Source organism: Rhinatrema bivittatum, chromosome 4, assembly GCF_901001135.1.
Source record: "Rhinatrema bivittatum chromosome 4, aRhiBiv1.1, whole genome shotgun sequence".
Classification (NCBI taxonomy): domain Eukaryota; kingdom Metazoa; phylum Chordata; class Amphibia; order Gymnophiona; family Rhinatrematidae; genus Rhinatrema; species Rhinatrema bivittatum.
The window spans coordinates 99993853-100015303 of NC_042618.1; the positions used below are offsets into that span (position 1 = coordinate 99993853).

The following is a 21451-nucleotide window of genomic DNA, read 5'->3' on the forward strand; positions in this document are numbered from 1 at the left end:
CAGTAGCATTTAACTATAAAAAGGGAGATTGATAAAATGAGGGAATTTGTTAGAGAAAAAAACTCAAAAGGAGCAATTCATATGAGTAAAACCTTGCAGGAGATGTGGTCATTGTTTAAAATTATCATCCTTGAGGCCCAGACAAAACGTATTCCATGCATTAAAGATCAAAGAAAAACCAAGCTGGCAGTCATTTAGTTAAGTGAGGTGAAAGAAGCAAAGCCAAAAGGGCATCATTCAAAAAATGGAAAGCAGACCCAAATGAGGAAAACAAGGAAGAGCACAAGCACTGGCAATCAATTTAGCATTATAAGTGTTTGAATATTGTAATGCTAAATTGGACAGATGGGCAGACTGGATGGGCATATGGTCTCTTTCTGCCATGTTTCTAGATGTAAAAAAAAAAAAGTAAAGCAGGTTAAGAGAGAATTTGAAAAGAAACTTGCCATAGAGGTAAAAACAAGTAGTAAAACCTTTTTTCAAGTACATTCAAAGCAAAAAACCTGTAAGGAAGTCAGTCGAGTCATTAGATGACTGAAGGGTAAAAAGGTAGTCAGGGAAGACAAGGAAATAGCTGAAAAACTAAATGAATTATTTGCCTCTGTCTTTACTGAGGATGACATTGGGGTCATACACACACCAGAAACATGTTTTAATGGTGATGATTGAGCAACTAAATTAAACTGCTGTGAAACTGGAGGATGTAATAGGTCAGATGGACAGATTAAAGAATAACAAATCACTGGGATTGGATGGTATTCACCCCAGAGTTCTCAAAAAATGAAAATGCAGATCAGATTCTGATGATTTGCAACCTATCCTTTAAAGCAGCCACAGTATCAGAAGACTGGAGGATGGCCAAGCAAACTTTAGAACGGCAAAATGGCAGAAACTATTCTTAAAACAAAAAGACTGATCACAGATAGACATGGGTTAATGGGAAAGAGTTTAGCAAGGGAAGTCTTGCCTTACCAATTTACTACATTTTTTTGGAAGTATAAATCAACGTAGATAAAAGTGAGCCAGTAGATATAAATGTATTTTGGATTTTTGGAAGTCCCTTATGAGAAACGCCTCAGAAAATTGGGAGGTGATGGGATTGGGGGCAGTATCCTATTGTGGATTGGTAACTGGATAAAAGACAGGAAATGGAGGATAGGACTAAATGGTCAGTTTTCCAAATGGGGGGAAAAAAGGAATTAGTGTAGTCTCTCGGGGGTCTGTATTGGGATCTGTACTATTTAACATTTTTGAATGATCTGGAGAAAGGAATGAGTGAGGTGATCAAATTTGCAGATGACACAACTGGGTTGTTTTGTTTTGTTTTTTTTTGTTAAAACAGCAGCAGATTTTGAGGCATTGCAGAAGGACCTTGTGAGACTAGGCTTCTAAATGGCAGATGTAGTTTGATATGTGCAAAATAATCCCAGCTACAGGTACATGATGCTGGATTCCATATTAGGCGTCAATACCCAGGGAAAGGACCTCTGAGTCCTTGTGGGTAGTATCTTGAAATGTTTGGATCAGTGTATGGCGGCAGAGAATAAGGCAAATAAAATGTTAGGAATTGTTTGGAAAAGAATAGAGAATAAACCTGAGAATATCATCATACCTTGTATGGATCCATGGTCAACCACACCTTGAATATTGTGTGCAGTTTTGCTCATCCCCCATCTCAAAAGACATAGCGGACATGGAAAAAGTACAGAGAAGGGCAACAAAAATGAGGATGGAAAAGATCCATTTTGGATAAAGGCTAAACAGATTAGGGCTCTTCAGCTTGGAAAGGAGATGATTGAAAGCGGAGATTGGGATGGAACAAGTAAATGGGGAACAGTTATTTACCGTTTCAGATAACACAAGGATTTGTGGATGCTCCATGAAACTCGCAACCAGCAGATTTAAAACAAATCGTAAGAAGATTTTTTTTTTTTTTTTTTTCTGTTTTTGACTACGCACAATCAAGCTATGAAATCTGTTACTGGAGGCTATGGTCGAGGCACAAAGTGGGACTCAAAAAGGGGTTGGACATGTTTCAGAAGGAAAAGTCCATAAACTGTTATTAGCCAGGTAGACTTGGGGGAACCCACTGCTTACTCCAGGGGAGATCCGGGTAACTATAGACCAGTGAGCCTGACTTCAGTGGCAGGAAAAATAGTGGAAACTATTCTCAAGATCAAAATTGTAGAGCACATAGAAAGACATGGTTTAATGGAACACAGTCAACATGGATTTACCCAAGGGAAGTCTTGCCTAACAAATCTGCATCATTTTTTTGAAGGAGTTAATAAACATGTGGATAAAGGTGAACTGGTAGATGTAGTGTATTTGGATTTTCAGAAGGCGTTTGACAAAGTTTCTCAGGAGAGGCTTCTACGAAAACTAAAAAGTCATGGGATAGGAGGCGATGTCCTTTCGTGGATTACAAACTAGTTAAAAGACAGGAAACGGAGAGTAGGATTAAATGGTCAATTTTCTCAGTGGAAAAGGGTAAACAGTGGAGTGCCTCAGGGATCTGTTCTTGGACTGGTGGTTTCCAGATCACATATGTGATCTGGAAAGGAATACAACGAGTGAGGTTATCAAAATTGCAGATGATACAAAATTATTCAGAGTAGTTAAATCACAAGCAGACTGTGATACATTACTGGAGGACCTTGCAAGACTGAAAGATTGGGCATCCAAATGGCAGATGAACTTTAATGTGGACACGTGCAAGGTGTTGCATATAGGGAAAAATAACCCTTGCTGTAGTTACATGATGTTAGGTTCCATATAGGTACCGCCCAGGAAAAAGATCTAGGCATCAGTGGATAATACTTTAAAATCGTCTGCTCAGTGTGCTGCAGCAGTCAAAAAAGCAAACAGAATGTTAGGAATTATTAGGAAGGGAATGGTTAATAGAATGGAAAATGTCATAATGCCTCTATCTCTCCATGGTGAGACCGCACCTTGAATACTGTGTACAATTCTGGTCGCCGCATCTCAAAAAAGATATAGTTGCGATGGAGAAGGTACAGAGAAGGGCAACCAAAATGATAAAGGGGATGGAACACCTCCCCTATGAGGAAAGGCTGAAGAGGTTAGGGCTGTTCAGCTTGGAGAAGACGGCTGAGGGGGGATATGATAGAGGTCTTTAAAGATCATGAGAGGTCTTGAACGAGTAGATGTGACTTGGTTATTTACACTGTCGAGTAATAGAAGGACTAGGGGGCATTCCATGAAGTTAGCAAGTAGTACATTTAAGACTAATCTGAGAAAATTCTTTTTCACTCAATGCACAATAAAGCTCTGGAATTTTTTGCCAGCGGATTGGGTTAGTGCAGTAAGTGTAGCTGGGTTCAAACAAGATTTGGATAAGTTCTTGGAGGAGAAGTCCATTAACAGCTATTAATCAAGTTTACTTAGGGTATAGCCACTGCTATTAATTGCATAAGTAGCATGGGTTCTTCTTAGTGTTTGGGTAATTGCCAGGTTCTTGTGGCCTGGTTTGGCCTCTGTTGAAAATAGGATGCTGGGTTTGATGGACCCTTGGTCTGACCCAGCATGGCAATTTCTTATGTTATGTACTCCTGGGAGTGTGATATAAGTAATAGATCCAACTGTCAGAGATCTGCCACTTACTTGTGACTTGGTCTCAGACAGAATACTGGATTCAATAGACCTGGGTATGACCCAGCATGATCTTATGTTCCGATCTTTCTTTCCTTCTGTGTTTAACTTTTCCAGGTACATCAGATGGACTGAGCAGACCTTCCCTCAGGGTGGGAAGGAGAGTAACCTCTCTCTGCTCTTGGAGCGCGCTGTGAAGTTGTTTCATCAAGAAAAGAGATACTATGGAGACCCTCGCTATCTCAACCTTTGGCTTAATTTGTGAGTACTGAAGAAAATCTCTTGTTTACCGCACGGATTACAGACAAGTGTAATGTGGGCGTAGCTGATTAAATATGATTTCCTAGTGTGTAGCCAGATGGACTCAGGACCAATGGGTTGTGCTTCCCTTCCAGCAGATGGAGACTGAGTCAGGTTTCAAAGCAGACATCACCCTAGGTGACCTGCAGTGACCTCAGCCCTTTAGTATTTCTCCGTCTTCAGCAGATGTAGACATGCTTTCCCTATAGGGATCACTGTACCTTTTGGAAGAAGAAATTCTACTTTTAAATTGGAGAAAAGATTGAGCCCCGCACTCTTGCAGTGATACCTAAAGGTCCCTTCCCCAGTTGAGAATTCCTGAGGTGATTTCCGAGATCCCTCTGAGGTGTGCCTTGGTCCGGTAGCCAGTTCCTGGTGTGGATTTTGCTGCTCAAGCAGCTGAAAGGCAGCAGGTGCAGGAAGCCGAGCGTGGAAGTGATGGCCAAAGCTCTCTTCCCCCACAGAGGGGGAAGAGAGCTTTGTACTCAACCAGTAAGTGCTGAGCCCAGGTAAGTTTAAAGAAAAAAAAAGTAAAATTTACCTTCCGAGAAGAGGAGTTTCCTCTGGTCTTCTTGCTTAGCGCCGTGCTGATGTTTCTGATCCCGTTGGGGAATAGGGAAGTGGGCTTACGAGCGGATTGAGCGGGCCCCTGGTGGGCTATGCCCCTCTTTAAGTTTGGTCGGCACACTGAGTGGTAGACCGCGGTGGCGCCATCTTGCACGTGTCTCTGTGTGTCTCGTATTGCCCGCCATAGGACATCTGTATGTGCAGTGTGTTGGCTCTGCACTTGCCGCGTGCATGACTTTGTGTGCGTACTTGCGCATGATACAAGAAAAGTTGGGGTGCACCTCGCTGTGCCCCACCTAGGTGCATTCAGTTTGTGCGCATACATTTTTAAGTGTGAGCCCATCGAATGCACAGTTACTGCTGCCATTGGTGCCGGCAGCCAAGAAACATAAGTGCCTTGCTTTCTGCACTGCTTGCCATTTTAGGGCTTCTCAGTCTGATCTGGATTCCAACTTGGGTCAGCACTGTGAAGAAGCCCAAGGGGATTTGGCTTCTCCGGACTTTGCTGAGCCCGGCTCTTCCCATTCAGATGATGGATTGGCAGCCTTAACTGGAAGTACTGTAACTCCTTGGCTGGGTCTTCCATGGGAGAGGGAAACTTGGCTGGGCCCACCCCAGTTCCCCCTGGGCTAAGCCTTTTTCTTGGGTGGATTTTTCCAGGGTCTACAGGCCTTTGTACAGGTGCAGTCTACTTCCTCGCTCCAGACAGGCCTGCTGGGGTTCCTGTCTGGATGGAACCCCAGCAAGCCTCTTCTCCCCCTCCCATTCTTCTTGGCAGACCTCTAGGCATGCTCTGCCTAACCAATGGTATCCCTACTGGGGATCCTGATGGCACAGACTAAGAGCAAGATCCCTTGGAAGAGGGGGAAATTCGAACCATGTTACAGTTCTTTCGTAGAGATGTTTTCCCAGACCCTGAAAATGCGGGAGTTCTTGGAGCGGAATCTATGATACAACCAAAGAAGAATCCCATTCTGATTTTCCTTGCGCAAAGTCTCTTGCTACTTTCCCAGTACTGGAAGCCATCCAGGAGTTGATTGACCTGGAATGGGATGCCCCTGAAGCAAGTCTTAAAGGGGGCAGGGTGTTAGAAGCTCTCTACCCACTGGATCCAGCAGTGAGAGAATGTTTGTGTTTCCCTAAAGTTGATGCACTGGTCTGCTCTCTCTAAGAAGAGAACTATCCCAGTGGAGGGAGGAGCGGCCTTAAAGGATGCACACAATAGATGGTTGGAGTCCATCCTTAAACAAGCCTTTGACGTAGTAGCAATGGCCTTGCCGATTGCTTCTTGTTGTGCCTTGGTAGCCCATTCATGCCTACTTCTCTCTCATGAGGTGGATGTCTTGGGGATGACCCCCAGAGTGGCTATGGAACATGCTGCTACCTTTTTTTAGCAGACGCGGGCTCAGATTTAGTCCATACTTCAGCCAGAGGGAGTGGCCTTGGTGGTAGCAGCCAGAAGACAGCTATGGCCAAAGAATTGGTCAGCCGACACAACCTCCAAGGCCAACCTTACAAAGATGCCTTTTAATGGATCACTCCTATTCGGAAATGAATTAGAAAAGCTGGCCAGTAAATGGAGGCAAATCTCCAGTCCCCCAGTTATCGGAAGATACGAGGAAGCAGTTGCAGCACCTCTCGCCCATGAGGGGGGTGGTACAGGGGCTCTCGTTTCCACCCTACAGAAACTCAATATTTCAGAGGTCTCGGCCGTTTGGAAGAACTCAGTCCTTTCATTGTAGACAGCCCAAGAGATGGGCAAGTTCGGGTTCAGGATTGTCCTGAACCTCCCAGTGAAATTTTACTGACCCATCTTTGGAGCAAGGTGAAAGGGAGTCAACTGTCCCTTTTCTACCAGTGGTGGGTTGAGATCACTTTGGACAAGTCTGTACTGGAAGTCATACGAGAAGGATATGTGCTGGAATTTCACAGCACTCCTTGGGATGTATTCATGATGTTTCCTTGCCACTCCCAGCACAAAAAAAGCAGGCAGTCGAGATTACTCTTTTAAGGATCCTCAGGATGAGGGCTGTAATCCCAGTACCTATGCAGCAGGAAAATACAGGGCGTTATTTCATCATACCCAAGAAGGAAGGTTCCTTTTGCCCCATCCTGGACCTCGAGTGTCAACAGTCATCCACGAGTGAGTCATTTCCGCATGAAAACCTTGCGCTCCGTGATAACAACTAGCAACAATCTGGATGCCATCCAGATTGTTGCTAGTTGTGAGTTTAATTCGACTGATACTCTTGCTGAATTTAACAATCGTCTTACTTTAGCCCACTGGCTTTGATCTTCCAAACTCTTTACGTATACAATTTAAAATTGGATGCCTGGCATTTAAAGCTCTTCAGATTGGAACTCCATTTTATTTGGCACATTTGGTTCCATGTCAGTCCACATGATCTTGGAGATCAGTATATCAAAAGCTCCTAATTTTGCCATCTCCTAAACAAATTAGACTGAGATTACAAGAGTTTGATTTTTTTTTTGGTTGGGACCTAGTCTCTGGAACTCGTTACATTTGGAGAAAGACTATTTGAAGTTTTTCTGGAAGGCCTTCTCTGATATTTTTTTTTGTATGAGTTTATTAGATAATTACTTATTGATTTACATCAAATAGCTTTTAGGTTAATGATGTTTTATTTGTTGTCCATCAGGTCTACTACATTGTTTTATGGCAAGATATAGAGTAGGATATTATATTGTTTGGTATTTGTTTTTTAATTTGCTTATAAGATGTTTATTATATCTGGGTAGTTTTTAGATACTATTTTGTTTTATCATATATATTCACACACATATATATTATTTCTAAGATGCTTTTATTAATTTGTATTGTATGTATGTCTTGTATCGAAACTATACATCACTCTGATTTGCAAAATGCAAGAAAATGAGATTTAAGAAATTGTAATTCAGCTTAGGGGACTGCTATAACTGCATTTCTTAAGATATTGGCATATGGAGAAATGTAATCTTGCTTGTTAATTTCCTTACCTGGCATCCTGCTACATCATTCCCAGACACATGGGAAGTACTCAAGCTTCTACTATAATATGGTTGGGGAGAAGCCCAGACTGCTTTGGAAATGTCCGTCACAAAGACCTCATCCTTCTGGCTTGAACTTTCAACTGGTAATGTTTTCGTGAATGAATGAAAGAGATTAAGAAGCAGTCTTCTAAATTTTCACTGAAGCAAGAGCCATTGACCTCTGGAACCTATCAATCTTTCAGTAGATGAACTGAGGAAACTTTCTCTTTAATCCATCTGGACAAAAGACTTGAGGCCACCTTACCTTTGCAAAGCCTTCCCCCTCCTCCAAATAATAAACAACCTATTGGATCATCAAAAGGAATTTATGACCTTCAGGCACCTAAGGAGAATGTGTCACAAATCCAAAAAACAAGAGGTATTTATTTTTACCGTGACATTTACCCTCAGAAAAAGTAGAAAAAAATTGCCTAATATAGATGCAAAGCTGTTACAACCCTAGGTAAGAAAGCAGAGTTGCTTAGCTGTAGCAGGTGTTCGTTTGAGGACAGCAGGATGTCAGTTCTCACACATGGGTGATATCATCTGACTGCACGTGAAACGGAAAACGTCAATTTCTAGAATTTTGACTCTCGCTGGTCATGCCTACGTTTGCCGTTAAACCATGTGTCCACACAGGGTCCCTTCACTCTTCTATTTCATCATTAAAGAAAAAATGAGAAGCCAACTCCAAGGGGGAGATGGGTGGGTTTTATGAGGATGGAGAATACATCTTCTGCATTTATCTGCTTTACCCTCTCTCTGAGCCATGAAATCATTTTTGACATGATCTGTGTGGTACTTAGCAGTATCATTTGTGTCGACAGGGATGAGCAGCATCAAATAGTAGTCAGGCTTGAGGATTTTCAGCAATCTCTCCATAATGTCTCAGATTTTGGCACCCATTAGACAGCACACTTCCCGGGACATGTCTGGTCGGCAGATGGATGTCTGCGAGTCACCAATCGCCACTATTCTCCACCTTCTAGGTGAGGTGGTGGTGGTTGAGTCCTTAGCTTTCGCTTTGCAAGCTTCGGTTCCTCCTTGCTTCCAGGGATGCATACCGGTTCTTCAGATTGAGCAGCATCAGAATCTGGATGTAAACTTAAGTGGTTTTAGTAATCTGGGTCCAGCTGTCATCCAGTTTGACCTCCTCTCTGAGTTTCCCCAACTTTGACACCTCCAATAAAGATTTCATCAATATAGTCATTCTCCTGGATGCTTCTCAGTCTTGCTACCTCCTCTTGAGTTATGCCACCTGTTTCCTGAGAGAGTTGATCTACAGACATCTTTCACATTGAACCAGTTCTTCCTTGTGGATCAGGATATTTATCTGGTCAGCCCTAGAAGTAGTAACAGTAGCGACAATTTTAATGATATGATGGTTCTTGGTCATCCTTCAGCTGTTGGGAACTTCTGGCATTCGTTGAAACAAAATGAGGATTTACCAAAGTTCCTTACCCTTCCTGCAAGTAAACCTAGCTAGCCTGTGAAATCTAATTTCCATGTGCACACTTGAAACCCCTGTTTGTAGTCCTGTTTGTTGCTTGGATCTATGACGTCTTATCTTATTCTTTCAGACTATAATTTTTATTTATAAATAAATTTGAGGTGTGTAGCTTTAGTGTAGCTCGCTTTGTATACTTTTTTTTGCTTGGGGTATAAAAGTGTAAACCAGAGTAACTGAAAATAATTATCACAAAAATCTAAAATGTTACCATTCAAGCTGCCCCAGAAGTTTACTTAATTTGATCTTTTTGCGATGACACAGATTTTGACCTTAATCACTTGCTGTCCTTCCCCTTTGTGTTACAAAGTAGTAATTTATCCTGATCTTAATCTGTGAACCTATGATCACTAATAGACCTATTTCTTTTAATTTTAATCAGGGTTAATTTTGCACTTGATTTCTGAGATCACTAATAGATACTATTGTGCATAATTATTCCAAACTTTTAGGTCATAAAATGTTTGTATTTATCTATGTACCGTATTTGCCGGCATATAGGATGCACTTTTTTCCCCTCAAAATAGGGGAAAAATAAAGAGTGCGTCCTATGCGTCAGTAATCAAAATTAAGTGTCCGGTGGGGGAGTGAGGGTGCGTCGACCGATTGGCTGGTGCTGAGTTAAAGGGGCTTGCCGAAGTGTGGCTTCCCCAATCAAAATAGCTGATTGGGGAAGCCGCGCTTCGACAAGCCCCTTTAACTCAGCACCAGCCAATCGGGCAGCACACCCACGCTCCCCGACGCCACCGTGTCACTCCCCCCCCCCCCCCCCCCCCCCCCCCCACCGGACGCTGTTAGTAATTTTGATTACTGGCGCATAGGACCTGCAGAATCGCTCCCCGATTTATTTTTTTCCTTAAAAATATGTATAAAAAAGGGGGTGCATCTTATACACCACTGCGTCCTATGTGCCAGCAAATACGGTACTTTACAAAGAATACTGTAGCCTTGGCTACTAAAGATCAGACCAACTACAAGTGGTTACCTGAAGGATTTAGAATGATATTACTAATTGAGCTCCTCCTGAATTTTACTTAAGTGTTCTCTTTTCACAAAAGACTACATTTATCTAAATTACTTCCTTATATTTCTCTGCCAACCAATGGCAAGTTACTCTGGGTAGTCCGGCCTCATTATTAGTGGGTTAGTCTATATAGTTAGAATGGAAGATAGGGGGATAGGGAAATGAAGGAAAAGGAATAAAAGCCTAACAGTAAAGCAGCCCTTTACACTCTCTAGAAACCTATGCAATCACCAAATGGATACTCTATTGCATTGTTTTGGGAAGTGTTGCAAGATCCAGGGTTTGTTTCCTGGGCACAGTAACAAGATATTTTATTTATATGTTTATTTAGATTTATATTCCACTTTTCGCACTTTTTTTCAGTGCTTCAACGTGGATTACATTCAGGTACTGTAGGTATTTCCCTATCCCCAGAGGGCTTACAATCTAAGTTTATACCTGAGGCAATGGAGGGTAAAGTGACTTGCCCAAGGTCACAAGGAGCAACAGCAGGACTCTAACCCTGGTCTCCTGGTTCAGAGCCCACTGCTCTAACCACTAGCCTACTCCTCCACATCAGTGTTAAATGCCTTTTGACTCCTAGGGCTGTGATTCCCAACAAGTGTGCCTTCAGAGCTGATCAGGTATGCTGTAGAAAAGTCACCACTGTTTGAGGATTAAACCCAGACGTGCACCTGGGCTCTGCTCTTAGCACCTCCCAGCACCAAGGGTCTTCAGTAGTGGTTCTTAAATATGTCCAAGCTCCTTTCTGAGAACACATGTAATCCTGCATGCCTCGTCTTCCTAGCCGCAGGAAACTCTGGGCTGTGGTAGTTAATGGGCAACATGCACAGTTGGATAGCAGGGCCCCACTTCATTCAGCACACAGCTCTTCCTCATTTTTTCCCTCTTGATCTTCCTCCTTTGAGTCTTTTCTGCCTCTGTCTTCTCCCTAGGCTGAATGAGGTAGGGAGAGCGTGCACTGAGCACTAGATGGGATTCGTTTTGAGTGTTGTGAGCAGTGGCAGCCAAAGTAACTAACCAAGCCAGCTGCCCACATCATAATTTCTCCTGCACATGTATAGAAATGGGACTAGCCCATTGTGATGAGTTTGTGTGCCTGGCCCTCTTTTTACTTAGTTTTAAAAATTGGAAGAGAGATTACTAGACTTTGTGCTTCACTAGCTCTTCTTTTGAGTCCTCTGCATGTCCGCACAGCCTGTTCATGTAGGTGTTCTAGGGCATTTGGAAGCATCAGTTTATATGGATAAATATTGTAAGTTACTGGTGGTAGCAAAGACCTTCTTGATAATCAATCAAGAGCTCAATATACATTTTTTTTTTTAACTAAGTTGTGAACCACCAAGTTTTGTAAAACTGGTGAACAATGTTTTTTGATGTTATTAGCATGGAATTTAGAACAGCTTCTTCCATTTTGGGTAGGAACAGAAATAAGTGTGTTTAAAGTATGGGGACTGTTGGAGAAAGAGCTACTAGAGGATGTGAAACTGCTTGGATGTGAGTTGGAATGTTACAAAATTATATTTCACTATTTTGTGAATTGGATTATTTGCCTCATTAGCTTACGTCAAGGAGTGACCCAGGGCTCTCTGTGGCTGTTAATGTTTGCGCATGAAATTTCTGCTATCTGATGTGGGAACAGTGGGAAAAATGTTGATTATAAGTGAGATTGTATAGTTCAGGGTTAGGCAACTCCTGTCCTGGGGTGCCACAAGCAGGTCTGGTTTTCATAAAGGATATTTGCATGCATTGCTTCCATTGTATGCAAATATATCTCATGCATACTCCATTGTGGATATCTTGAAAACCAGACCTGTTTGTGGCACTACAAACTGAAGTTGCTTACACCTGATATAGCTGAAGATGCTGTATTTTTGTCAAATCTTTTTTTTTTTAAGTAAGTATTTCTTTGTATAATGTGTAATTTGTGAAACTGCCACAATATGTGTGAGGAATCAAAAGCGAAAGCTTTGTCACTGATGTGTAATAACCGATTGAGTTATTTAATTCTTAAGTATATGAAGAATAAATTTAATAACCTACACTATGTGGAATGCTATGTTTCACTATTTTAATTCAACCTGTATTTAAATGGATATCCATTTAAATACAACCAAATATATCAAAAAATTGTACACCACTAGAATCAGCGACCTACATAATAATCTAAGGAATCAAAAGCGAAAGCTTTGTCACTGATGTGTAATAACCGATTGATGAGTTATTTAATTCTTAAGTATATGAAGAATAAATTTAATAACCTACACTATGTGGAATGCTATGTTTCACTATTTTAATTCAACCTGTATTTAAATGGATATCCATTTAAATACAGGTTGAATTAAAATAGTGAAACATAGCATTCCACATAATGTAGGTTATTAAATTTATTCTTCATATACTTAAGAATTAAATAACTCATCAATCGGTTATTACACATCAGTGACAAAGCTTTCGCTTTTGATTCCTTAGATTATTATGTAGGTCGCTGATTCTAGTGGTGTACAATTTTTTGATATATTTGGTTTGTCATAATATGTGTGAGGCCAGGAGTGAGACATATTCATTGAAAGATCAATCTGAGGTAATGTTAGGATGCCATCCCTAAACCAGGCCTGCTAAAAATGGGGAAGATGTGATGACAGGGTGGATAATTCTCTACATATCTATCTTAGACATTTCTTTTAAGCCTATGCTTGCTGAGATAGGTTCCCCTATAGTTTGACCCAATTTTGGCAGTTTTTTGTTCTTTTGTAGGAGACATTAAGAATTTTACTGTTCCCTGTATGTACCAGGATCAGTTCAGACGGTGGGTTATGTCCCCCCGTCCAGCAGATGGAGTCAGAACAAAGCTTCGGAGGGCACTAGCACATAAACCAGTGTACCCTCAGAGAAGCCTCAGTATCTTTCTGACTCCAGATAGGAGTAGGGTAGCCTGAGCTCCCCTTTAGGAGTGTGTAGAGTTTGGTTTTTCTCTCTTGCTCTCCATTCTATCCTCTGATTACTGTTTGTCTTTCTGGATGGATCAAGTTTGTTGAAGAAGAAAAAAAAAGTTTCACAGGGCTTAATTGCCTATTAACAGGCTCTTCCCTATCTGAGCTTGTAAGCAGTACTTGGTTTGGGGCTAGCATGTCTCTCTCCCTTCCCTCCTCAGCACTGTCTGCAGGGTAAGTTGGTTGTTTTTTGTTTTTTTTTTTTTCCTTGCCTTACAGCTTGTAGCTCCTCCGGACTTCTTCAGGGGTGACTGTTGCAGTGATCAGCATCCCGACCCGTGGCCCCGGGACGTGCCTTCCTCGGGGCTGCCCTCCGCTTAGAGCACTTTGCTCAGCGCAGGGTTGACATTGCAGCGGACAACTCATTTTCCCACTGCCGTGGCTCAAGTTTCCTCACTGCACACCCCCCCCCCCCCTTCCTTCTTAGCGCGGATGCCTCGCTCGCAGCGATGTTCGGCATGCGGGGAGCTGAGTTCCCGACTCTCCCGTGAGGGGGGGTGCATGAGATGCCTCCCTGGTGGGAAGGGCACCTTGCAGCCCGTGGGACGGCCTTTTTCGCGCGATTGAGCGCACCTCCACATGTCGGGGAAGGTGGCCATTTTGGATTCAGAGCTGATATTGCCGGCACCGGAGGGGGAGGAATTGGATGACGAATTTCCCTGCCAACCACTGGTCCTTCTTCCGGTTCAGCCTCTGGACCCTGTGGGTCAGCCCAGTTCTGTTCCTACATTGCCCCCCCCGGGACCTTCACCCTTCTCTACAGACTTCGTGCTTTTAATGCATAATGCCTATAATGGCACGCATGGGCCAGCTTCCTGACCCCGCGACAGGCCCTCCACCCACCAAAGCTCCCAGGACAGCGGACTTCCCTGGGGGCAGGCCCTCGGGGAATTCACAGGGGCCCTCCCGGGTACGGCTGGTGTTGCCTCCGGTTCAGGGTGTTTCCTCAGCTCCGGATCCCATGCCTGTCGATCCCTTGCACGATACGGATGAACCGCTGCTCGTGGCCCAGCTAGAATGCGACGATCCCAGGGTGCTGAGGATTTTCCAGCGGGAGGAACTGGATAATCTTATACCACATATTCTGCAGGAACTTAATCTTGACGCTCCCGCTCCCCAGGATCCAGGACCCTCCACCTCGCAAAAGAAGGGGGACCCAGTGCTGGCGGGCCTTTGCACTTTCATGCAATTGTTAGCTAGGGAATGGGATGCGCCTGACTCCTCCCTTAGGGTCAGCAGGGCAATGGAGAAGCTCTATCCCCTTCCCGAAGACTTCCTGGATCTTCTCAAGGTCCCGACGGTGGACTCCGCAGTGACGGCGGTCACAGAGCGTACGACGATTCCAGTCACCGGAGGAACGGCACTGCGGGATCTTCAGGACCGCAAGCTGGAGGTGCATCTCAAGAGGGTTTTCGAGGTCTCTGCCCTCGGAGTCCGAGTGGCCATCTGTAGTTCTCTTGCTCAAAGCGCGGGTCTCCGCTGGGTGCAGCAACGTTTGACCTCCCAGTCATTGCCGCCGGAGGAGGCCGCTCAGGCGGATCGCCTGGAGGCGGTCATCGCATATGGCGCAGATGCCTTGTATGACCTCTTGCGAGTACTGGCAAGAACAATGGTGTCGGTAGTCTCGGCTCGTCGCCTCCTGTGGCTGCGTAATTGGTCAGCGGACTTGTCCTCCAAGGCACGTCTGGGTTCCCTGCCGTTTAAGGGGAAGTTCCTCTTCGGGGAGGATTTAGATCAGATCATCAAGCTCCTTGGCGAGAATGCGGTACACCTTCTACCTGAGGACCGACCCAGATCTGCTAGATCTTTTAATGCCTCCAGGAGCCGGTTTCGGACACAGCGCCGCTCCCGTACCACCAGGCAGCCGACACCGAGGGCTCCCTCCTACAGGTCTCAGTCATGGACGTGCTCCTTTCGTGGCCGCAGACCAAACAGGGACAGAGGGAGCCCCCGTCAAGCCCACTCAATGATGCCAGGCTGATCCACTCCTCGAGCCCCAGGATTGGGGGATGCATCTCTCTTTTACGAGGAGTGGGTCCACATAACCTCGGATCAGTGGATCTTGGACAACCTAAGGAGCGGCTACGCATTGGAATTCATAAGGCCTCACAAACAGGTTTCTCTTCTCCCCTTGTGGAACCCCACTCAAGCAACTGGTGGTCCGCTAGACAGGCTGTTGACCATAGGGGCTATTGTCCCAGTATCCCCTGGGGAGGTGGGTCTCTGGCACTATTCCATTAACTTTGTAGTCCGGCCGTTACTGGATCTCAAGGTGGTCAACAAGTCTCTCAAGGTGCTCCATTTTTGGATGGAAACACTATGGTCGGTAATAGCGGCGGTCCACAAGGGAGAATTCCTGGCCTCGCTGGATTTGACAGAGGCTTACCTTCACATCCCCATCCTCAAAGCGCATTAGCACTATCTCCATTTCAAGATTCTGGGTCAGCACTACCAATTCCAAGCCCTGCCCTTCGGTCTAGTGACCGCACCCCGGACATTCTCAAAGGTGATGGTGGTGGCGGCAGCCCTCAGACGGGAAGGAATCCTGGTGCACCCATACCTCGACGATTGGCTCATCTGGGCCAAAACATTGGCGCAGGGGAATGCGGCGGTCCAGCGGGTGATCCACCTCCTGCAGTCGCTTGGATGGGTCATCAATTTCTCCAAAAGAAGTCTCCCTGCCGACTCAGTCTCTGGATTTTCTGGGGGCGTGCTTCGACACAGCCAGAGGCGAGGTCTCCCTGCGTCTGGACCGGGTGACTTCACTCCGAGAATAGGTGCATTGTTTCTCTGCTTTCCCCGAGCCGACGGCCTGGGACTTTCTACAGCTACTGGGATCAATGGTCTCCACCATTGACCTCGTACCTTGGGCCTTTGCACACCTGCGCCCCCTGCAAAGGGCTCTTCTCTCTCGTTGGAAACCGGTGTCTCAGGATTACCAGCTGGTTCTCCCGATTCCACAGTTTGCAAGGGACAGCTTCGGGTGGTGGCTAGACCCGATTCACCTGGCGCGAGGCATGCCCCTCAAGGTACCGGAGTGGGTGGTCGTCACCACGGATGCCAGTCTGACAGGCTGGGGGGGGGGGGGGGGGGGGCAGTCTGTCAGACGAAATCGGTCCAAGGTCAGTGGACGAAGGCCTAAGCCATGTGGCCCATCAACCGCCTAGAGACGAGGGCAGTTCGACTGGCACTGGAACACTTTCTGCCTCTCGTGCGTCATCGGGCGGTCAGGATCCTATCGGACAATACCATCACCGTAGCGTATATCAACCGTCAAGGGGGCACGAGAAGTCGACACGTCTCCCTGGAAACGGATCTACTGATGGCTTGGGCGGAGATTCATCTCTCCCATATTGCGGGCGTGGATAATATCCAAGTGGATTTTCTGAGTCGTCAACGGTTGGATCCCGGGGAGTGGGAGCTCTCCGAGGACGCGATGCGACTGCTCGTCCGCCGTTGGGGCACCCTGGGAACTCACGTCAGCAGCAGCCTCCTCCCAACGCTAACCTCTTCATTTTCAGCCCTCGCGGAGGCGGAGTCCCATCGGCCGCGGTTGAAGCTCTTCATTTTCCTCCGAGCCGCGGTGCAGTCTTCTTTTCATCGGGCCGATGCCGAGCACACTAGCGTGGCCTCTTCTTGCCGCGCAGGCACCCGATACTCTCCACTTCCTCTTCCGGGCCGCGGGGGGGGGGGGGGGGGGGCGGGAAGAAGAGAGCACGCCGGTGCTGCTGACTCCAGCTGTCCTGCCGCGTTCCGCCCGGGCTGACAGCATTTTAAGCCCGGGCGGAGGAGGACCGGGCAGCAGCTGGGTCAGCGGGAAATTGTGGTGAAACTTGTCTGCGAGCCAGATGCAGCCCTCAAAAGAGCCATATCTGGCTCACGAGCCATGGGTTCCCGACCCCTGGTCTGGACTGATCCATGGTACTACAGGAACGAAAATTAGCAGGTAAGGAATAATTTTCTTTTAAGTAGCATCCCTAGCATGGACCTTATTTTTACTTTGCAGTTGCTTGAATATTTTTCATAGTCCTGTGTGTGTATGGGAAACTTTTTGAACATGATTCTTTAAACCTCTGCAAGGAGTTTTTTCTATTTTAAAATTGGTTTGAAATCTATATATTGGTTTGAATATATATTACAGTGATTAGTAAAATGGTCACAGTGCCCAGCTGTGTGTGTGTGATTTTTTTTTAATTTTTTTAATGGAAAGTTAGGGTTAAGATTTGTCCTGGCTCTAGTGAAAATGTCTTATTAAATATAGCCTGTAGTGTGTGTGTGTGTATGTGTATATATATATGTATATATATATATATATATATACTGAACAAAACCATAAGCTCGTCAAGTATAGTCCTTTTCCCATTCCTGTGAAAGAAGTACTTCTGAATGTCATTTTGGATTGATTACAGAAGAACGTCTGCAGCGAGCCTTTGGACCTGTACAAGTACTTGCATGGGCAGGGCATCGGCACGTCCCTGGCATCATTCTACATCAGCTGGGCAGAAGAGTATGAGGCCCGAGGGAACAACAAGAAAGCAGATGCCATTTTTCAGGAGGGCCTTTTGTGCAAAGCAGAGCCTCTGAGCAAACTACAATGTCACCACAGGTAAAATGAAATGGACAGTGGCTCTGTACCTAGGGAAGTTTTGGTTATGTTTAGTGTGTCACGTTCCAGCCCCAATCTCAAAAGGTTTGTTTTATTTGCATTGGGTATTTTGCTGTAGGTTGCAGTGAATCAGATTCCTTCATCACCTTGCACCTGATGCTTTTATGTTTTTAAGATGTTTAATTGACTGAGGATTAGAAATAACAAGGTTCACCCCTGCGTGACTGAGGGTTCACCTTGGTGGCTAGCATATTCCTTTTTATCAGTAGGAGTGCTCTCACATTGCACGAATGTTGCCATTCTGGCAATACTAATCCCTTCAGAGCTCTGTGAATAAAGCAGTAGCATTCATAGCTGTATATTGGGACTCCCCTCCTGCTCTCTGATTTCCTGGGGAACATCCCCCCCCCCCCCAATCCATGTCCTCTGGCTATGGGCACTGTAATCTTAAATCTGTCCCTGGCAGTACTGCATGTGATTCTAGTAGAAGTTCTTCCTGCTTCTTGACTCTCTTCCTCCCCTCCAGCTCTCCTTTCTTTCTTTTTCTTCTAAAGGCACTTGATTTCTTTTCACACTTTTGTTTTATAAAGGATGCTATTTTTTGTTATGACCATGTTTTCTAGTTGTAAAGTTGCCTCTGAGGTATGTGTGTGTGTGTTTTTTTGTTTTTTTTTTTTCTTTTATGCCAGGGCTTCTCAAACCTATCTTGGGGATCCCACGGCCAGTGGGGTTTTCAGGATATCCACAATGAATATTCATGAAATAAATTTGCATATCATGGAAATTTTAGTTTGGGCAACTGTTTTATGCCAAGCAGCTTCCTGCTGGTGCTTTGGGTTTCCGGCTATAGCAACTATCTGAAAATGTTTTATTTTTTTTTAACTTCTATTTTATACCACCCTCTTAACTTAAATCCATTTGAAGAAACATTCCTCAGCTGCCAGAACCTGGCAATCGTGGATTCTAAGTCCCACCTCTAGGTGGCACTATTGTGACTGGGACTCCCCCCACCATACTGTAAATGCTGCCTCTGCAGCATCCCCAGCTCCAACAGTTTTTCAGTGATTTGTAGCCTTATAATGCTGGGAGTGCTGAAGCAGAATGAGCTTTCAGCAACACATTTCTTCTTGAATATGAAAAAGTCATTGGAAATAGTAGGCATGTCTTACTGATTTGTATTGCTGTTTTTTGTTTTTGTTTGGTTTGTTTTACTTTAAGCTGCTTGGATATTTTTCATTGTCCAATTTTGTCTTGATTCTCCCATGCTCAGTTAGCTTTTACCAGTAACTTTAGTACAGTTTTTTTACCTTGTACTGCATCTTTCAGCCTTAAGCTGGACTGTGACTTGGTTATGACAGGCTACTGATGGTGAGCTCTGTTCCCGTTCCTCTCTGCACAGGCAATTTCAGGCCCGTGTGGCTCAGCAGGTATTGCAAGGAATCTCTGAGGGAGGTGAGGTGGGTGCAGGAGATGCTGGCTTTCCTGAAGCCTCTGACCCACAGAGGGTTTCTCTGGCAGTTCTGATGGGCAAAGGAAAGAATAAAAAGGCTCCAGTTAACCGCGTTACAGATGCACTAAAACGTAAGTAAACACATGGAAGCTGCTAAGAAAGTCAGAGAACTAGAAAGTTGTGTGTATGTGTTTGTTTGTTTTTTTCCCCACCATAGATTTGTTTGGCTTGGTTAGGGAGTGTTAATGCAGTCTTGGGGTTTTTTGTAATCAAGTATATGGCTTTTTATGTTGTCTTGTAAAAATCAAAACAAACGAAAAAACCAGAAAATGCATAAAATCTCCCTTTTATACCAATAATGCTTTCCTTTTTCTTTCCGCTCTCTCTCCCATCTCCCATTAGAATCCAGCCTTCAGACATGAAGTCCACCAGACTTCTACACACACCTTTTATATTTAACTTCTTTATTTCCTAGCGTGTAGCCAGATGGATTCAGGAACAATGAGTATTGTGCTCTTCTGCTAGCAGATGGGAGACGGAGTCAGATTTCAAAGCTGACGTCACTCTAGATATACCCCTGCAGTAACCTCAGCTCTTCAGTATCTCTCCGTCTCCTAGCAGATGTGGACACTATCCCACTCACTAGAAGAGTGTTAAGAATTACAGCAAAGAAGAAACAAAATGTACCTTAAGGAAGATAGAGCCCCATTCTCCTGCAGTGATACCTAAGGGTCCCTCCCCCAGTCGAGAATTCCTGAGGTGATCTCAGAGATCCCTCAGAGGTGTGCCTTGGTCCCAGCGTGGACTTAGCTCCCAGAGTGGCTTAAAGGCAGTAGGTGAACAACCAAGCGTGGCGGTGAAGGTAAAACACTCTCCTCCTGCAGCTGGAGACCGCCTGAAGCGGTAAGCGATGAGACCAGGTAAGAAGGAAACTTTACATTCAGGTCTCCAGAACTCGGATCGCTGTACCAACTCTGCTCCTGCAAGTCGAAAGGGAACATCGATCGGGTTGAGCAGCCTTGGTGCTAGGCCCCGATCCGGTGCAAGGGTCCATACATGTGGAGACCCTCATGGGGGGGGGCGCCATGTTGCATGTGGGGGCTGTCTGCGCCATCTCCCTTCCTGTTGGCGGTATGCGCAGGACATTCCGTCAGCCAATGCACGTAACTTGTGCGCATCCCATAGTCATGCACATATCTGTGTGCGCACAACTCAGGCCTCGTGCACAATGGAGATGCGCACACAACCACAAGTTTGCCGCGCGCACAAATATTCCCGTGCGCATAACTTAGACCTCGCACAAATCCTCGCACTCAGTGAAACTTGAGCGCCTAGATATAAATCCAATGGCACCAGCGTCTAAGAAGGCCAGATGGCTCTCTCTTTGCACAGCTTGTCACATAAGAGCCGCGCAGCCTGAACTAGAGACCTGCCTGTGTCAGCCTTGCAAAGAAGCCCAGGGGAGACCAAAGCCTGGCTCGTCTCAGTATAAGGAGGATCTGGAGCTACTACTCGATAGCTCCCCAGACCTGTGCAACTCGATAGGCCTTCTCCACAGGACGGCTCCTACTCAGACTCCCCCTGGGATTAACATGGACCCTGGTCAGAGTCTTTTCCAATGGCTGAAAGCCTTTGTACAGGCTCAATCAGCCCCGGCTGCATCACAGGTTCAACCCCGGCCAGAATCACAAAACCCTCCCGGCCTTACTCGAATGCCTCACCTAACTAAGAGTCTCCCGGGCAGGGACCCGGATAACTCAGAAGGGGCTGCATTAGCTTGATGACGGCTCTCTGGAAGAAGGAGAAATCCCTCCAGACCTTGAACCATACTGAACCATGCTTCTTTTCTCTCAGAAGGATGAATTACCAGCCCTTGTTTCCCAGATTCTGAAGACTCTGGGTTTTCCAGGCACAGAACCTATGGTGGAACCAAAGAAAAAGCCCATTCCGGTGTTCCTTCGTAAAGCCTCATGCTACTTCCCAATGATGGTAACCATCCAGGAACTGATTGATCTGGAGTGTGATGCCCCGGAGGCCAGCTTTAAGGGAGGTTGGGCCTTGGAAGCCCTATATATTTTTTTAAAATAAAATATCCACTGGAACCTGAGGCCAAGGAACGCCTGCGCTTGCCAAAGTGGATGTCATGGTCTACGCTATCTCAAAGTGAACAACCATTCCTGTAGAGGGAGAGCCGGCAATACAGGTCACTCAGGACAGAAGTCCATCCTTAAGCAGGCCTTTGACGCAACAGCAATGACACTGCATATTGCTTCCTGCTGCGCACTGGTGACACGTTCCTGCTTACTCCTCTCGAGAGAGGCAAATAACTCCGTAACGCAAGTAACTGTTGTGACCATGG

The 21451-nt window shown here is 45.4% G+C and overlaps 1 protein-coding gene across 1 annotated transcript in view; it reads left to right on the top strand.

The window, feature by feature from the left end:
- The window catches only part of BUB1B (BUB1 mitotic checkpoint serine/threonine kinase B), a 148267-nt gene that overhangs the window by 14903 nt on the left and 111913 nt on the right, over nucleotides 1-21451 (top strand). Inside the window, exons 4-7 of the mRNA XM_029598511.1 lie at nucleotides 3730-3873; nucleotides 12542-12545; nucleotides 17449-17642; nucleotides 19042-19223. Coding sequence (XP_029454371.1) covers nucleotides 3730-3873; nucleotides 12542-12545; nucleotides 17449-17642; nucleotides 19042-19223 — 524 coding nt within the window. The remainder of the gene's footprint in view (nucleotides 1-3729; nucleotides 3874-12541; nucleotides 12546-17448; nucleotides 17643-19041; nucleotides 19224-21451) is intronic.